This window comes from Anas platyrhynchos, chromosome 23 (genome assembly GCF_047663525.1).
Source record: "Anas platyrhynchos isolate ZD024472 breed Pekin duck chromosome 23, IASCAAS_PekinDuck_T2T, whole genome shotgun sequence".
Lineage (NCBI taxonomy): Eukaryota > Metazoa > Chordata > Aves > Anseriformes > Anatidae > Anas > Anas platyrhynchos.
Window position 1 is genome coordinate 2,663,253 of NC_092609.1, and position 13,008 is coordinate 2,676,260.

General features: G+C 39.9%; 1 protein-coding gene across 3 annotated transcripts in view; it reads left to right on the forward strand.

The window, feature by feature from the left end:
• DOCK5 (dedicator of cytokinesis 5) overlaps positions 1 to 13,008 on the forward strand; it is a 112,384-nt gene that overhangs the window by 62,207 nt on the left and 37,169 nt on the right. For all 3 annotated transcript variants that reach the window (XM_038167006.2, XM_072027232.1, XM_038167005.2), the window contains 13 exons: positions 1,502 to 1,644; positions 2,127 to 2,252; positions 2,790 to 2,914; positions 3,453 to 3,551; positions 3,686 to 3,758; positions 4,640 to 4,743; positions 5,412 to 5,604; positions 6,648 to 6,745; positions 7,673 to 7,762; positions 8,489 to 8,589; positions 9,708 to 9,842; positions 10,804 to 10,915; positions 12,112 to 12,182. In XM_038167006.2, the coding sequence (XP_038022934.2) occupies positions 1,502 to 1,644; positions 2,127 to 2,252; positions 2,790 to 2,914; positions 3,453 to 3,551; positions 3,686 to 3,758; positions 4,640 to 4,743; positions 5,412 to 5,604; positions 6,648 to 6,745; positions 7,673 to 7,762; positions 8,489 to 8,589; positions 9,708 to 9,842; positions 10,804 to 10,915; positions 12,112 to 12,182 (1,470 nt within the window). The remainder of the gene's footprint in view (positions 1 to 1,501; positions 1,645 to 2,126; positions 2,253 to 2,789; positions 2,915 to 3,452; positions 3,552 to 3,685; positions 3,759 to 4,639; positions 4,744 to 5,411; positions 5,605 to 6,647; positions 6,746 to 7,672; positions 7,763 to 8,488; positions 8,590 to 9,707; positions 9,843 to 10,803; positions 10,916 to 12,111; positions 12,183 to 13,008) is intronic.

Here is a 13,008-nt window from a genome sequence, read left to right on the forward strand (position 1 = left end):
TTTAAGCCAAGCTGTCCTTCAGAGAAGGACGAATTTGTATGGAACCTGGCAGCATACCAAGGGCTCTACAAATAGATTAGCTAATGGCAGTAGTCAGCTTTTTGAAGGAAAAGATTTTTGTCAGTCCTCTGACACTTTTGTTCCCCTTGATTTACATGTCTGTATGATAGGGTAAATTACTTAGGGAGTCTTGGCAATGCAGCTAGATACCCATATCATCTGAAGTAAGAAAGAATACAGTGCAAAATAATGTTGTGGGGTTTTGGGGATGTGACCTTAAAAACTGTTATGAGACTGATGCAAGATTTTGAGTAACACCTGAGCACACAGGGAACACAGTCCTCATTGTCACTGCTGTGCAGCACCCAGTGTATTGTCAGCCTGTAACTTTCCAGATTGCCTTGTAAAGGTGGGTCAGAGAAGAATAAGAAAGGGATTTCTCCCTCTGTCTGGGAAAGAAATTCAAGCCCCACTGTCTTTTGAGTTTCTGTAATGCTAGAACTTGTGTGTTCAGCCTGCTCTCTGATTGCTCACTTTTTTAGCGCATTAAATTGATTAAAATTAAGCTTTTTTGGGAAGAATCAGATTGTTACAGGCCTAAATACAGCAGTCCATTTGGTGTAGCCGTATGGTGCTGCAAGGTATTTTCAGGGGAGATTTTTGTATGTTTTTTTGCGTGTGTGTGTTTTTCCCCTACCCTCTCAGGACCTGAAAGGCTGCAAAGAAGGATGTTTTTTCATTTGCAGAATAATGGTAGTCTCCTACTTTTTTTTTCTTTTTTCCTCTATTTTCTAATGATTTTTTTCTAATGAGTTTAGATCCAAATCTGGACACCTCTAATGGGGTGGGGAGTCTGAGGAAATACTTGATTCATTATTGATGATGTTGGAACAGGAGTGAAATCTCGTTCTAGATCCAAGCTCACTAGATGCGTTTGTGATTAGGGACAGGTTCAATATGTTGTTCTTGTAGGACTCGAAGGACTTTGACTTTGTAGGACTCCTTAGAGTCATATTAATTGAAGACCAGCTAATCTACGTAATCTCTTAGGGACATCTCAGAGGCACACCTGAATTCAGGGCTCAATTCACCCGATGGGAGCACAGGGCCCTGCGTAGGGACATGGTGAGCTGTTCCTGCATGGTGACACTCAGCCAGACTTATTCTGCAAGGCAGCCTGTGGATGGAAGGAAGAACAAAAGAGAGCTGCCTGTGTTTATCGTTGTCCTGAAGGCTGCTATTTCAGCCTGATAAAACTGTTCATGGAGTCTTTTAGGAGGCCCATGTTACATATTCTAAGCCAGAGCTAGCACCGACATAGCTCCTTGTTTGAGAGTTTAGATGTATTTCTATTGAGTTTAGGCAGGTGAAGGAAAAACATTTATTTAAAAATATATATATATTTGGAAATTAGTCAGCTGTTGGCCAGCTCTTGTCTTGCAGAGCACATGCTTGATGTTGCTTCCATGTCTGCTTCCCAGTCTGTTGTTGTTCTTCGCAGGATTGCCATGGAAACATATATCAGACAGCGACAGCTAATTATGTCCCCACTGATAACTTCCCATGTGATCGGAGAAAATGAGCCCCTCACTTCTGTCTTCAACAAAGTCATCGCTGCAAAGGAAGTGAATCATAAAGGGCAAGGTACAGCAGTCAGGCGAGAAGCTGATGGGAAAACCTGGTGTGGGGAAACGTTCCCCTTGCTTACAAAGGAAAGTAAATGGCTTATGAAAGTCCAGAGATCAATGCTTACTGGAGGTTGCTGCCTACCCTGAGCCAAACCTATGGTCTTTGTAATAACTGCCATCCCAGCACGCTGGGAGTTAAAAATGATTAAAAACGAGCTGTTCTTACTCAGGTGAAAAAAATCATCTTTCTAGCTGATGACTTACTTGCTACAAACGTAGTACTTTTTTTAATATGTGCATACAATATTTGGAAGTGAACATGGCTGATTGCTTATTCCAAATGCTTTCTTCTGGATTCTCCTGCAGTTGCTTGTGTATCTGGCTTTTACTTACTAGTGCGTTTTGATGTTTATGTTCATATTCAAGAACAAGAAGCATAGTTTCATGTTTTCATACTATTTTTTTTCAGTAAGGTAAACATTACCCTTCTTATCTTAGGTCTTTGGGTCTCCCTGAAACTGCTTCCTGGCGATCTAGCACAGGTTCAGAAGGATTTTTCCCACCTTGTAGACAGATCAACTGCTGTGGCTCGCAAAATGGGATTCCCTGAGATAATTCTGCCTGGTAGGTCCCATATGCCTCCATACTTCTGTGGGGTAAAAGAGGCGTGAAATTCTGGAATTTCTGCTATGAACAGATTTGTTATAAAACTAGCTTAAAAACAATTGTTTTTCACTTTTCATGAAATTTCAAGCTGATCTCTTATTTTTTTGTGAAAAATCTTCCTTTGAGAAGCAAATGAAAAATGAGAGCATTTGTACTCTGGAGGAAAATATCTGTTTAGTCAAAAAGATGATTTTTTTTTTTTTTGCATAAAGTTTTGACCCTGCTTTATTTAATCCATTCAAAATGGATTTAGACCTCACTGGTCTAAATGGATAGAGCTCACAGCATTAAAAATTGTTACATGAAGACATGGTACTTTTGTATTACTCGTGGTGAAGATGCAATGATGTTGCAATGATGTGATGTTGAATGCTATCAATTAACTGGTATCAGCAAAGGCTATGAAGAAGAAAAGGATGCTGTGGTACCCTAGGATGTCGTCTTCTACAATTGTCCATGCAATTAAAAGAACTAATTTAGTGCCATGAATTTTAGGTGATGTTCGAAACGATATCTACGTCACCCTGGTACAAGGAGAGTTTGACAAAGGCAAGAAGAAGACTCCCAAGAATGTAGAAGTCACCATGTCAGTACATGATGAAGATGGCAATCTCCAAGAGGTATGATGGCTGTTGTGAGATATACCAAGGCTGCTCAGTTTGATAGATGATAGCTCTGCTGGCCAGGACCTTATTTATTCTTCAACTGTATGCAAGAACTGTATGATAATGAACAAGAGATATTATAGGTGACTAAATTTGAAGTCACTTTTTTTTTTTTTTAACGTTAATAACAGAAGTGAGTGAAAAAAGAATCATAGAATGACTTGGGTTGGAAGGAACCTTCAACATATCTAGTTCAAAACCCCTGCCATAGGCAAGGATGCCACCCACTAGACCAGGTTGCACAGGGCCTCATCTGACCTGGTCTTTAACACCTCCAGGGATGAGGCGTCCACAACTTCTCTGGGCAACCTGTTCCAGTGCTTCACCACCCAAAATGGTGACATGGTTTCCTTGATCATGAAGCATAGACTTTGAGCAACTCTGCAAGCTACGTGCTTTGAAAATTTCCAACCTAAGATACTTCTTTCTTTCATTCTAGACCTTACCTTTTCTTTTTTTTTTTTCCCCATACCCCTTGTCTTTTTGTCCAAAGAAAGCTATCCATCCTGGTGCTGGTTATGAAGGTGTCTCTGAATATAAGTCTGTTGTTTATTATCAAGTCAAACAACCTTGCTGGTATGAAACTGTAAAGGTAAGTGTGTGCAATTTACTCTTGGCTCTATTGTGTAGAAAAGGAACTAGCTTAACATTAGTAGGTGCATCATAATCTCTCTGGAGAGACAGAATGCTGGTGCTGCATTTTTTTCTTTGTATTATCATGTGCAGGTGTCCATTGCAATAGAGGAAGTCAGTCGTTGCCATTTAAGATTCACTTTTCGTCATCGGTCGTCACAGGAATGTGAGTATCAGAAAAGACTGACGGAAGTATTGTACTTCGGCTGCTCATGTTGAGACTTTGAGTATCCACTAAAGGTGTAACACTTGCATTTCTACTTATTTCCAGTGCTGTGGATTTTATTGGAAGCAAAAACAAAACAAACAAAGAAACCTGATACTTCATAGCCTTAGGAAAGGGTTTGGGGTTGGTTTTGGTCTAAAATTTGTATGAGATAGGGAGCAATGACCCTCCTTAGAAGACAATTGTCAATGCTTGTTGGTACTTGGCTTCTCAATGTATGTTGTTCTTTTGTTTGTTTTTAATTTCTTTTAAGTCCTTCACAAAATTCAGTGCAAGATTTGGTAGGACTCTAACGATCTTCTTATAGAAAGATTTCTGTTAACTTAATTAAGCAAATGAAAGGTAAATGAGAAAGTTTAGAGCCAGGAGACTTCTTCAGACTTCTTCATAACCCTGTGAAAAGTGATCAATAATGTTAGACTGATCCCTTGAAAGACTAAGGAAAAAAGTCTCTTAAGGCACTTGGAAGATGGAGCGACACACTTTCACGTCCATAGCTTACAGGTAGATTTGCAAAGTCCTAATCAAAATTTTTGTGTACAATTATATACGTCCAACCAGCAGGACAAGTAGCCACTGAAACTGTGTGGAGAGAGAAGCTTCAGAGAGGAAGTTTTTTTTTCTGGGTAATTCCAGATACCTGCTAAAGGGAAGGGAAGAGAGCTCGTTCTGCTCTGGGTCACCAAGTATGCTGCTGCCATTGCATTATCATGTGATGTTATTAAATAAAGAAGCTGCTGTAGTTACCCAGCTGCACTATGGACAGTATGGACATAAATAAGATAATTACTAATAAAGATTTTTTTTTTTTCTGTTTACAGCTAGGGATAAGTCTGAGAGAGCATTTGGCATGGGCTTTGTGAAGTTGATGAATGCAGATGGAACAACACTCCAGGATGGCAAACACAACTTGATTGTTTATAAGGTAGCTTGGGTATTTGCACTCCTTAACTTCTGTTTAACTAATCAAGACAACTCTGCTGGCTGATATTTTTTTTTTCTTAGCAGTGTAAACACTGTTGTATTATTGCAGAGATTTTTAATAACCTCTTCCAGAGTAATAGGACAGTAACCTTTTTTTGTAAGGTACCATCAGCTCTGCTTTCACTGCTCAGTTTTCTAACTGCAAATCTGGTGCATCCTAGTATGTATCTGTAAATAGTGTTTTTCCTCTAACATCATTCAGTTAGACAGCATGCAGTAAACAGACCTCGTGAACACCTGCCTTAGAAGATCAGTGTGTGACAGGAAGAGGATCCTGGTGCCTTTAATCCCAGTAAAAGGAAAAAGCTAATGCACTGCTATAGAAATCTACAAAGTGTGTCTGGGGGGTGTACCTCATAAATTCTGTGGTTTGTGTCACTCAGAATGATCTTAGCTCATTGGCAGTGTATGGGCAAGTTCTGTTCCTTAAAGTTAGAAGCCCAAACAATGTAAGTGAACTATAGGCATGAAAAAATGCTTAAAGCCTCATGTGGCTGTCACTGTGTTGAGGGGTGTGTGGTGGTACGGTGTCTGCAGATGAGAAAGAGGTCAGATGAGGTGTTCTCAGCGTGTGAGATAACCCATTTCATTCTTGTGGTCAACCAACAGGGTGATAACAAGAAAATGGAAGATGCTAAATGCTATTTAACCCTTCCTTGTACAAAAATGGAGATGGAGGAGAAGGAGGCCCCTTCAGGGAAAAATCTGCACCATCTAGCCAACTTCACACCCACTAAAGATAGCACGAAAGACAGCTTCCAGATTGCCACTTTGATCTGCTCCACCAAACTCACCCAGAATGGTAGGTCTTGACACCACTGGGATACTAATACATGCTTTATATTTGAAATAAAGAAGGTAATTTCTGCAGATTTTTTGGTGTTGCAGCACATGTGAGCATCCTGTTTTACTTTCAATCTTGCTGCTTCATACATCAATGACAGCTCAGTCCCAGCATCAGTATTGCCCATACAAACTACAGAGATGTTTTTGCAGTCCCTAGTGATCATATCATGTGGATATTTCATCTAAATTACCAACGTTAAATCTAGTAGGTTTGTCAGCATATATAGAAATGGTACCTGTTAGTGACAGTGTAAATGTGCATTCAGAATCCTTTGTTAAAGGTTAATTATCTTTTTTCTATTGTTTGTCAAAAATGTAGCCATTAAAACTAGTCTCTTCAGCGTGCTGTTGTGCAAAGTAGGCAAAATAAAGGTAGTTGTTTATATGTGAATCAATGCAGTACGTGCTGGTACATGTTGTGAGATTTAAATGAGTTAAGGAAGCTAGTACAGTTAGGGAGGGCTCTTGGTATAATATACTCACTGACTTTGGGAAGGAGACGTGAAAAGACACCAGCTGTGACTCCATCGAGGTGTACACGAGCAGCTGCTGGGAGGTGGGCATGAGCTGTTCTCATGAGCCACGCCAGTTTGCTTAAGCTAAATGCCGTACTGATCCATCCGTGTGCAAGAGGGCCGAATCTGAATTTCATTGTCTAGTTGTTGCTCTAGAGCAAACACAGAGCATTAGCAAGAAAAGTCACACGCTCTAATAAATGTCCTAGCTTGATGGATCTTCTCTTGAGTGAATGAGAAGCCTGCAGATTTGTTTGCCAAATGTTATTGAATTACACCAAGGTTTTCCATTAATAGCAAAACGAACTCTCTTGCCAAGACAGAAGAGCCACCTCAAGGTAATGTTCTGAACATCAGTGTGAGTTTTCCTTGTAAGCTGATTCTAAAAATAACCTCTGGTACTTTTTCTGTATTGTTCTGCAGCCAGTAAGTCAGCTGTGTTGTTGTAATCTGTTCCTAATTGCTGATGTTTTGCCCTTGCTAGTTGACCTCCTGGGTTTGTTGAACTGGCGTTCCAATTCTCAGAACATAGCCCACAACCTAAGGAAGCTCATGGAGGTGGAAGGAGGAGAAATTGTAAAGGTATGCAAAGGTATATTGCGTTGCATCCAAAAGCTCTCTCTATGTGCTTAGATAGCTGTTTTTTCTAGCTGCTGAGTAACAGCAGAACAAAAATGTATTCATTCTCCCAAGAGCTCTCATTAGTGGAATTCAGCAGAATTACGGAAGTTAAATGTTAAAAGAATCAAGGAGATGGTGGTGACTTTCTTTTCCCATGTGATGTTGCAAAAGAGAAGATACATGCAAAGCCTAGCTGTTAATTTCCAGTAGCCTAGCTGTTAATTTCCAGTAGTGGCTCTGCTCCTCCTTTGTGAATAGGGACCTGCTGTGTATCTAGAAACAGAATGCAGAAAAGGCTCAAAGACCCTTTAGTCAGAGTGGGTAACAGGTGGGGAAGCACCAGAGAAAATGACCTTCTGAGGGAGTTAGGAGGTGATGTTTCCTGTGGTTCTTAGTGTGGATCTTTTGGGATTATGCAAGGTCATGGCTTTACCTGTTTTAATTGCTGAGCAACTAAAGTAAGTGCTGTGTCATTGCACACCATTCTCCATACGCTGTACGTTTTGTAATTGGGGTTGATTTGGCCCAGTGCAAAGTGCAGCTATATGGATTTGGCCCAGTGCAGGCTGTATTCAGCAGCATGGACCTTTGCTCTTGCATGACAGGCTAGATAAAAAGGCAGTAGAACAGAAAAGAAAGTGGGGACAATCAAAGCTGATAAGAAAAATCCCCATTTCTCCTCCTAGTAGGGATAATAGCATGATCATCACGAACAGCATGTGAATGAACACAGGACTAAGATCACTTTTTCAGTGTTCTTTTGTGTACAACTTTTACAGTTCAACTGAGCTAGGCTGGAAAGGGAAAAATGATCCAAAGGAACAGACTCCTGTGCAAGGTTACAAAAGTAATACTCTTTTCTTAACCTTTCACTATTTGTTCCTCTAGTTTTTGCAAGACACCCTTGATGCACTTTTCAACATAATGATGGAAATGTCAGAAAATGAAACCTATGACTTCCTTGTGTTTGATGCACTGGTGAGTGACTTTTTTTTTTTGGTGAATTTTGTATGTTTGTTTTCTGGCCACATTTTCAGTCTATTCATGATTCCTTCCTTGGGTGGATGATTGGTATTTCACTCCAAAGAGCTTAAAAGTGAAGTGACTTGTTTGGAGTCACAGTGGTGGAATAGAGGCTGCGCAGCCTAAATCCTAACCCAGTGCTTAATGCATTAAGGACGAATTCTGTTACGAAACTTTATAGAAGGGTTGTAATAAATGAGTAAAAGACTTGACAGGAAGTTTCAGGATATTTGGAGAGGCTGTTTCATGTGAGTGTGAAAGGCAGTGGCTTGGTGTGCAGTAACAAACTTGTGTACTCAGCGCTGATCAACAAGTTGACAGTTCAGGAAGAAAAGTGAAGCCAGATATATGCAGCTGACATTGGTTGGGGCTAGTGACTAAAGGGGTACAGAATGTCCTAGCTCTAACATGCCATTGTAGTAGCAGGACTGAGAAGTTCCAGCCTGCAAAGAATCATTTCTTAGCTTTGAAAAACAACCTTCAGCAGCTCTGTGCCTATTTCTACATTCTGACAGTGTTATAGCATGACAGCTTCACGGAGTGAAGTATTAATGTTATTTGAAAAACAAAGAAAAACTATGATCAAACAAAATAAATGTCGGGATTAGAGACTAAGTTGTGATGCAGGTAGTTAAAGGTGGTGCAGCTCTGTACATCTGTCTCCTTTTGAATTTTTGGCAGGTATTTATTATTTCTTTAATCGGAGACATCAAGTTCCAGCATTTCAACCCTGTACTTGAAACTTACATTTACAAGCACTTCAGTGCAACTCTGGCATACGTGTAAGTATTGGTAACCACAGACCCATAGGCTGTCACTCAGGCAGCATCTCTCAGATCCTTTCAGTAAATGACACTAATGTGATCAAAGTAGCATAGACCAGATGACTGGGTTTGTCCCTATTCTCTGCTTTCAGGAGAGAAAGAAACTCTGTAATTGCCCTTTTACCTTGTAAAAAGTTCCTATTATCAGATTTTTTCTGCAGGGGAAAGACATTACTATCATGGAAAACACTGCATCAGGACATGTGATTCAGACTCTTTTTTGACCTCTAGTCCTCTGTCTATTTTTATTTTTATTATTTTGTGTGTGTTTTCAAAGGGTCTTTGTGTTTTGCAGCCTGCTTTACTATCAAAACCAGGTTTAATGCAGTCAGTGTGTATGGAAGATATTGTAAGTCGTTGTAGGGAGGGAAAATTTGATCAAGGAATACAAATTCATCAGAAATCTGGTCTAACAGGTATTGCTGCTTGATGGAACTGCTTTGTTTTGCCATTGTCTGCTCTGGTCCTTGCAATCCCCCCCAAAGTACTTTGAGCAGAAGACTGACATATTCTGTGTATTCTCTGCTGCAAACTTAGTGGTATGTTTGAATGGGGTCATAGGGAGCAGAAGCAGAACCGCACAGCTGAAATGATGTGAGTGACTTTGTGGTTGATGGTGGCAGAGGTAAGAAAGGCATTTGCCCCCACTGTCTGCCTGCAGCCAGGCAGGTCGAGGTGGCCACAGGCTTCAGAGAAGGGCTGAATGTTGTTACGGTGCTTAAACACACCGATTGCACTCTAGTAGGCTGTCATTTGCTTAGATTTAAGCAACTTAAGTAGTAATGGATTTTGCAGATTCCTGAACCCTTCCTTGTAGGGAAAAAGGAACAAGTCAAGAAGCTGGAATTTTTAGAAAAACTTGGCAGCCACAGTTCAGGCTAGTTTACTGAAAATTCACGAACTGGTTGTAAAAATCTGGCACCCCAAGGAGCCAAAAGCTTCAGTAGAAAATAGGCTGTGAAGAGGAACTGCTGTTCGTTATGTAATTGTTAATTATAGTTCCTCTGCGGAATAAGGATGTTGGGCATACACAAATACTTAACTGTGTCCTTATTCCCCTTTTTGCTTTTCCAAAGGAAACTCACTAAAGTACTGAACTGCTACGTGGGAAATGCTGATGACTCCAGCAAGACAGAATTGCTGTTTGCTGCTCTGAAAGCCTTGAAGTACCTATTCCGGTTCATCGTTCAGTCGCGAATATTGTACCTGAGGTGAGGCTTTGTCATTGCCATCTTTATTACGTCTCTTTTGTAAGCCAGGGCTTCCAGTTACTACCACTGGAGAGGATATTCTTCAGCATGTCCTCAGGAGCTGTAAACCTCGAGTCATAAAGAAGAGTGTCTTTCTACACTTTGTCTACAGCTCAAAAAAAATAAGTTCAGTAAAAATTGAAATAAATAATTCGAAGAGGGTATTCCTTGTAGTTGTCTATACCATGCTAAAGGCAGCGTATGGTACTACTTGAAAAGAACCTATTATTTAATTTTAAAAAAAAAGAAGCATGGAATGACTTCCTCATTTTAAGAAGCTTCTGCATTTTGAAGGACTCTTCAAGATGTGTTACGTATAATATGCAAAAATAATTTAGTGGTGTCAGAGAAAGCCCTGCACAGATTCCCTTTTAAAAAAAGAGGTACACATATTGCATGCAGTGGCTTTTCACATTTTCCTTGATTTTTGCTTAGGAGGTGAGGTGATTGATGATTAAACATTGTGTAGGATATGGTCAATGACAGTGGTTTTACCATAGTCTTAAAATATATTTTGAAGAATTTACAGTGAAGGTTTGGAATCCTTTTCTCGTGTTCATTGTGGCACAATTAACAGAGAATAAACTGGATTCTTTTCTGATTTGGTTGTCATCAATAGGATTTGTAGGCTGTGTTGAAAGTCTTTTTATTTAAGACAGAAATGAGCTACTTGATTCTTGGAACCCAAACAAATTGTGAGGCAATGGCAGTTAGAAAAATACAGCTTTTCCCTTGTAACAAGTTTAATCAGGAAATTACTACCGTAGTAACTGCAGAATCCTCAGTGCCATTTTTGCACTCATTTTTTTTTGTGGAAGGAGATTGATGTGAGAGATTCTTCCAAAGGATAAAATTATATTTCAAACACTGACACTATTAGCCTAGATTTATGTATATAACTAGCTCTTTCTGTTTTTTGTAGATTTTATGGGAAAAGTGAAGAAGGGGATGAATTTAATGATGCAATACGCAAGCTGTTCCTCTCCTTCAACGTCCTCATGGACCGTCCTTTAGAGGAGGCTGTCAAGATTAAGGTATGCATGATTTGCAAGGAGAGGTATTATCTTCTATGAGATCATCTGATACAACGGGGGAAGGCAAAAGAAGGGACAAGCTTTGAGCTGCATAAACCCATTCAGATGAGTCACACCAGAATCCTCTGAATGTCCGTTTTAGTGAATGAAATGTAAGAAAAGGAATATCTAAAGGAATATCTAAACTGCAAAGTTTATCAGATAAAGATGAGAGCTTTCTGTACATTCAAAAACTGAGGCTTTGCTGCTGAAAACCCTGCAGCAACTGCTAGGATGAAAAATAACAAGTAACCAAGATAGAATATGGTACAGTGTGGAAGACACTTCAACCAGTAACACTGAGGTTGTGAGTAATGGAGATGGAAATGCTAGATCACTGCAAAAATCAACATATACTGGGAATGAAAGTGCTGAAAAAGCAGACGGTTCCTAAACATACCTTAGATCTTATACTCGCTTGATTTTCTGGTGTCGACTGGATTATGAACCTTGCGTTTGGGCTCTTAGAAGGAGCAGAGCAGCCATGTGATGAGTCTGGCTAAATTGCTGAAGGTGGTGAGGTCCTTAGATTCTTTTCTTCACAGACCTTCTAACCAACATGCCTTTCTCTGCTCAAAGGAAAGATTGATTCTAAACTTGTAATTAGCATTTGAGTCATTTGAATCCCAACTTTGATTCTTGTGTAACCAGAGTTACAGCTGGCAGCAGCCATGGAACTTCACCGAGAGACTTTTAGTTGCAGTTGCGCCCAGGTGCCTGGATGCTACACCTATAAATGCCATACTGGGACCTAGATAATGTATTCCTGTCTATGTGGACATGCTGAAGTAAAGAGAACACTGAGTCTATTTATGTAGTGCTTTTCATGTCAGGCTATGAGGAGCTTAATCCCTGAAGCTGCAGGATGTTTGCAAAAACTGTACAACTTGGCTACAGATCCTTCCTCCTTTACCTTTTCTGCTCTGCGCTGCAGATGTGTGGTTGCTGGAGGCTCTTTGGGTGCATTAATTTGATCTTAAGCCAGTTCTCTGCAGGTGTCCATATATTTGCTCTTGCCAAAACTAGATTTGCCATGTGAACCATGGGCATTGTTGAGGTTGTGAATGAACTGGCTTTCAGAATGAACGAGCTAATCTAACTTAATCTAACTCAGTCTCCACGTGTGCTTTGTCTTTATTATTTTTTTTTTCTTGCAGGGTGCAGCTTTAAAGTATTTGCCAAGCATCATAAATGATGTCAAACTAGTATTTGACCCTGTTGAGCTCAGGTAACCATTATTAAGTTTGTGTGTCCTCCAAACTCAATTCATCTATTGGGAAAATTTGGGAAATGTTCCTAAAAACAGCAGCTGTGACTATGACGTGATAATGCACATACTGCATGATTTTTTAGGAAGCTCCTTGCAGGGCTTTAGAGGAAGTCAGTTTAGTTCAAAGGAGTCTACGCAGTTCAACTGTTCTTTCTTAGGAACTTTTGTTTGAAACCAAAATTTGAGGACTGGAGAACCATGTGAGGAAATGCCATGCAAGTTCCCACCAAGTTTTAACGAATGCTTCTGAGGTAGAATGGAATATGTGACGAAACAGAAAACAAAAGTTATATTTATTCAAGAAATTCACAACACTGTGGATTTCTGTTCTTCAATATTCATAGCTTTATCCAGAACCTCCCTTTCATGCCTCCTTGTTCTGACACTAATAATTTGCTCGTAAACAGTAGACAGACAGCAAGTGTACATGGGATTTAATTTAATGGAGTCTAAGATTAAAATGAGTCATCACTGTTGATGAAAGGGGCATCTGGAAGAATATGCTCTTGCTGTTGTATATAACAGTGTCTCAGGCTTCAGCAGTGCAAAATTGTGCTTTCATTTTGTACGATTATTTTATGCTGGCAATGAAGGGCATGTGGTATTCCTGTTTATAAGGGCATGTGGTATTCCTATTTATAAGCTTTTGTGGCATGTATCTATTGTATCTTGGTATGCAAGCTTTTTATCGAGAGGCTTAACCCCGTTCAGTTTGACTGAGAGCCCTGTGCTACCTTTCTAGAAAATGAGTTAAGTTAAAGCTCGGTAGTAGTTTACCTGGAGA